At 32.6% G+C, this 5758-nt stretch overlaps 1 protein-coding gene across 1 annotated transcript; it reads left to right on the plus strand.

Moving 5' to 3' along the window:
- Window positions 1-666: 666 nt before the first annotated feature.
- LOC114395612 (indole-3-acetate O-methyltransferase 1-like) lies at window positions 667-5099 on the plus strand. Its single transcript, XM_028357440.1, has 4 exons — window positions 667-983; window positions 1424-1840; window positions 3056-3331; window positions 4341-5099. Exons 1-4 carry the CDS (start codon window positions 882-884, stop codon window positions 4695-4697), a joined length of 1152 nt encoding a protein of 383 aa, XP_028213241.1. The 5' UTR covers window positions 667-881; the 3' UTR covers window positions 4698-5099.
- The last annotated feature ends 659 nt before the right edge of the window (window positions 5100-5758 follow it).

The following is a 5758-nucleotide window of genomic DNA, read 5'->3' on the forward strand; positions in this document are numbered from 1 at the left end:
CTATATCATATGTAAAAAAATAATAAAAATAAATTTTTTATCTTAAATATAAAAGACTAAAAAGGAAATTTAATAACAAATGTTCAAGGACAAAAAAAAATATTAAAAACTAAAAACTAGAAATTAGTATTTTTAAAAATATTATTTAAAGTAGTATCTCAAAAATTTTAAAAATTATTAAATAAAACTCATTTATCAAACAATTAAATAAGTTTTTTAACTAATAATATAAACTAACTGAAATATCTTATTAAATACACTCTTAATGAATATCACATGATATATTTAAGACAAAAAAAATATTTAATATTTTAGAAGAATAAAAGAATGACATGAGTCAAAATTAAAATTCTCTCAAGACTAAAAATATATTTATGCATGTAATTTATTCGTTTATTCAACGGTAGTTGTTTGCATGCAGTAATTAAGTTGCTTTGGTGACTATAAAAAATCAAAATCCGGCGCCAATCTTGGGCCTTCCTTGTTGCATTTGCATGTGAGGCCCATACTCTAAGCTTTCAACTTTTTCGGTGTTTTTCTTTTATTATACTTTGTTTTTTCCTTCTGAATTGTGCACAATAATTGCTGCTTTTGCCACTGACTTGTAATCTATATGGCAGCAAAGGAGGCTATATAGAATATACAAGCAGACATAATTGTTAATAGTCTCCTCCTCCTTTGTCTATATATATTTACTCTCTTGTCTCTCATTTTAGCTATCAGAGACACAGAATCGCCACCACCATATAATAGATATTTACGCACACTCACTTCCACTCTCTTCCTTCATTTAGTTTATATATAGTTCATTTCCTCTTCTAAAACAACAATAGTTCATATAGTCCATTTGACTTCACAAGGTTATTTCTTAGCTTGCTTCCATGGGAGACAATGTTGTAGTGTCCAATATGGAGCTAGAGAGGTTGCTTAGCATGAAAGGAGGCAAAGGAGAGGGAAGCTATGCCAACAATTCCCAAGCACAGGTACCCTCTCCATCCCTTTTTCTCTTTCCATTAACAAACAAAATGAAGCTTAAGCCTCTAAATTTAAGAAAAGAAATTTCTTTTACATACCTTGAAAGTAAGATTCTAATATTTAAATACATATATATGAAATATATTATGTTATGAGAATTATTCTTACAAAAATATTAAATATTAAACATACAATTATGCATAAGTAGTCATGATTAATTTTAGTCAATTTTAAATTTTTGATCTTGACTATTTCTGTATAGTTTATTCTATAATCAACATTAGAAAATTTCATGACAACACATTAGTGACTTAATATTATAGTCGATCTCTAGCTAATCATACATGTTTTCCTTAAAAAAAAAAAAATCTAATCATACACGTCAATACGTGTACATAGAATGATCACATGTTGTGCAAACATTAATTTTGGTATGTGATATGTGCAGGCCATACATGCCAAGTCCATGCATCACCTTCTCAAAGAAGCCCTAGATGGAGTTCAACTTCAAGCCCCTAACATGCCATTTGTGGTTGTGGACTTGGGGTGTTCATGCGGAAGCAACACCATCAATGTGGTGGATTTGATCATCAAGCACATCATCAAACGCTATGAAGCCTTGGGATTAGACCCACCTGAGTTTTCAGCTTTCTTCTCTGACCTTCCTAGCAATGACTTCAACACCCTCTTTCAGCTCCTTCCTCCCTTGGCCAACTATGGAGTAAGCATGGAAGAGTGCCTTGCTGCCAATAACCACCGCTCCTACTTTGCCGCCGGAGTACCCGGCTCCTTCTACCGGAGACTATTTCCGGCAAGGTTCATTGATGTTTTCCACTCAGCCTTTTCCTTGCATTGGTTATCTCAGGTAATTAACTCTCGTTAATTAAAAGTTGTAACACTTTTTATAATACTTTTAATTACTACTCTTTAAGTTCCGAGTTTAATTTATATATTATAAAGCATCTTTATAATTATGATTAAATTTTACTGGATGTTGATGTAAATATCTTTATAAGTCTTTCTCTTCATTTTTTTAGTTACATTATTCATTTTCTTTCAAATTCTTTTCTCATTTTTTTATTTCTTGTCTAATTGTAGAAATTAAAGATCGAATTATAGAAGAAGAAATTAATTTGTCTCTCTCTCTCTCTTTTCTTTTTCTTCTCATGATATTTTTCATTTTAAAGTTCATTATATTCATAGGAAAAAGTAATTATCTCAAAGTCCTGTTTTGTTTTTGTTATGCTTGTTTTAAAAGGAAAAGGTAGCATATCATTTTCATTTTTAATCCTAATATCTTTCATTAAATTAATCATTTTGTTTTGGAACTTTTTATTCCACCTGAACGTAGCTAGTTAAATTACTCAAAATTAATACTAGTAGATTTCAAATCATGCAGTTACTTTTCTTTCTATTATAAAGCTTTTGATTAGAATTCAAACTTAAAGGTACCATAAATTTCTTGAAAACTTTTAGTAGTGAATAACGATTACGTTCGTTAGCTAAACAACTTTTAACCATTTTCTCCCTTTAATGACTTTCAAGGTCTCATTCACACCCCAACTCCACCCAGCAAAGAATATGCGAAGTTTCTATGCAGTAATTTCCACACAAAGTAAAAACTAAAAAAAAAAATTGCCACTTCCCTAGGACAACGTAATGAAACCGTTACATGGGCAATGCATTAATCTGAAGACCAAAGTTCTAACTTATGGTCAAAAGTTGATGCAACAAAACCATGGTCTTTAAAGCCATTATAATTTCAGGATCAGAGTGACGTATTTGGGCTATTTTTTAATGCGCATGGAAGGTAATTAAGCACATAATCCTATTCAACTCCATGCCTTTTCTTTTTAAAATGATCAAAATTCCAAAAGAGACATTTTTTCTCAGTACCTAAAGTTTTTTTTTTTAAAATTTGAAATCAATTTCAAATCCAGGATCAATTTCCTAATACAGAATCAAACATGTGAATATTTACTTAAAATCACATTAAATAATATTTCAACATGATTCTAGATCAACGTGAATTCAAACACAAACTAATTTTTTTTTTTATATTTTGTATTGGACTGATCAGGTGCCAGAATCTGTTTTGGACAAAAGGTCAAGTGCATACAACAAGGGCAGGGTGTTTATCCATGGTGCTAGTGAGATCACCGCAAATGCTTACAAAAATCAATTCCAAACAGACTTAGCAAGCTTCTTGAGATCAAGGGCAGTGGAACTGAAGAGAGGGGGGTCCATGTTCTTGGTTTGCTTAGGCAGAACTTCTGTGGACCCCACAGACCAGGGTGGGGCTGGCCTCCTCTTTGGGACCCACTTTCAGGATGCTTGGGATGATCTTGTCCAAGAGGTAATTAATATTATCATAATATTCATTCACAAACATGCTTTTGTGTCAAAACAGTGCACATCTGAACCCACATAGTCTACACATTTTGTCATATTGGCAGACCAAAAAGGACTTTTAGACACACATTAGTGAGATGAAAAGTAAAAAACATAAACAATCAATTGTTGTAGGCGTCTCAATAATATATACTAATAGCTTATTATTGTCAATTTTCACTTCACTTGCCATGATTCAAACAAGTTGATCTCAGCCGTTTGATTTCCACCCCCCAAGTTGATCAACCTAGCTAGCCATCCTTGCATTCATCATCATGTCGGCAGAAATAATAATTAGCTGCTGGCTAGCTTAATATTTAGCCAACAATTAGGTTTTGGATGTTTAGAACACACAAAATCATAATCGTATGTTAAAGCAAGACAACAAGGATATGTTTCCATTCATCTGATCTATTTTTATCTAATGATTTAATTTGTGTGTACATTGAACGAAACTAAAGACCAAAGTCATGTACATTATCCTCTACCATAATTTGTTAGCCATCCAATACCGTTATTAGGAAAGTACGGAATATAATTAGACCTTCCTACCTAGTAGGACTCAAGATTATTTTGAAGTTCATTAATAATCATAAACTTAAAAGGGTTGGTTTCTAAGTCACGTTGGGCAAACTCTTTTATTAAAAACAAAAACTCCAATGTAAATACTACTAACCATTGTCATTTAAGTGTATGTTAGGATTTAAAATAAAAAAGTATAATATATTAAATGTTGAACTTTATATTAAATACTTTACAAATTTTTTCATTCCTCAATAAGTGGACACGCTAAACCAATAACTTTGATTGAGAGTTATGAGGTCATTAGTTTTCTGTTTTTCAATTTGGGTTTAGAATGGTCAATTCCTGTCTCCTTTAAGCATTTTTCAACCAATTAAAGCATACAGTATATTGTTAATTTTATGTATTGATATGTCTAAGGTACATGTACTAAATCATATTCTTAATCCCAGGGATTAATTAGCAGTGAGAAAAGAGACAGTTTCAACATTCCAGTGTATGCACCAAGCCTGCAAGACTTCAAGGAGGTGGTTGAAGCTGATGGTTCATTTGCCATAAACAAGCTTGAGGTTTTCAAAGGTGGAAGTCCTCTTGTGGTGAACCAGCCAGATGATGATAGTGAAGTAGGGAGGGCCCTTGCCAACAGCTGCAGGAGTGTGTCTGGTGTCCTTGTTGATGCTCACATTGGTGACAAGCTTAGTGAAGAACTGTTTCTGAGAGTGGAACGTAGAGCCACAAGCCATGGCAAAGAGTTATTAGAGCAACTACAGTTCTTTCACATAGTTGCATCCCTTTCTTTTGCTCTATGATAATAATGAGACAAACATAACAAGAGGCAAAGAAAGGGTCTTATCTAGTTCTCTTATTATCCCTCTCTTTCTTTTTGTGTGTTGTTTTTTGTACTTTTTATTGCATAGAGAGTCAAAACACACATGAGAGAGACAGAAAAGAGGGTTCAGCACTGGCTTCCTCTATTTTTCTCCCTCTTATGAGTGTTTTTTTGTGTGTTCTTGCTGACAGTAGCTACTTTCTACACATCATGTGTTTTCTGACTTGTGTCCCCTTATATCAGAACTATGAAAATAGCTTATCATAGTGTGGATGTCCATATTTTGTGAAAGTAGCATGAATGGAACGGTGTGCCTTCTGTGCCTAACAAGCTGGAGTGTTGAATATGCCATTTGATGAATGATGAATCACCTCTTCCTTTCTTCCTTGTGCTGTGCTTATTAATTAGCACTATGTCTAATGTCTATTATATTGGAGGCATATCAAATCATATGAGATCGCAAGAGAGAAAAGTTAATCTTATCATGTGTAAGACTGAATGGCATTGATCAAAATCATCTCTTCTCAATTTTTCATATATATATATATATATATATATATATATAAGATAAGAGCTTAAAAGAAACTAATATTTACCATATAACAAAAGTGAAGTTAATATTAGATTTAAGTAAAACAATTTTAATTATCCATGTAAGATTGTATGACTAACATTAACTCCTGTCACACTTGCTAGATATGCTCCACATATACACACAAACACACATCCAAAGTAAGTAAGTGGATAAATATTGGTTAGTTAAGTGATGTTATAATTGAAATGTGGAAAAATGGTTTTCTTTTCAAAGTCTTTGGATTTTTCTGTTTCCACATCTCTTAGGTAGCTAGCTGCCTTTACCATAAAAAATTCATAATGGCCATCGAACGTTCGAAACGCTGTCTTGTGTGTGTCGACTGGAACCACACGAATTTGATGATATCAAGCATGTTTTGTGCAATGCTGAGAAGAACAAAATACATATAGCTGTAGAAAAATCAAATGATAACCTTAGTAAAAGAAGAGGTGAGCACAGAACAGCAT

This window comes from Glycine soja, chromosome 18 (assembly GCF_004193775.1).
Source record: "Glycine soja cultivar W05 chromosome 18, ASM419377v2, whole genome shotgun sequence".
NCBI classification, from domain to species: Eukaryota; Viridiplantae; Streptophyta; class Magnoliopsida; order Fabales; family Fabaceae; genus Glycine; species Glycine soja.

Coding starts and splice junctions, on each gene's coding strand:
- LOC114395612 (XM_028357440.1), top strand. CDS start 882: ATGGGAGACAATGTTGTAGTGTCCAATATGGAGCTAGAGAGGTTGCTT. Junction 984..1,423: donor CCAACAATTCCCAAGCACAG/GTACCCTCTCCA, acceptor TGATATGTGCAG/GCCATACATGCCAAGTCCAT. Junction 3,332..4,340: donor GGGATGATCTTGTCCAAGAG/GTAATTAATATT, acceptor TCTTAATCCCAG/GGATTAATTAGCAGTGAGAA.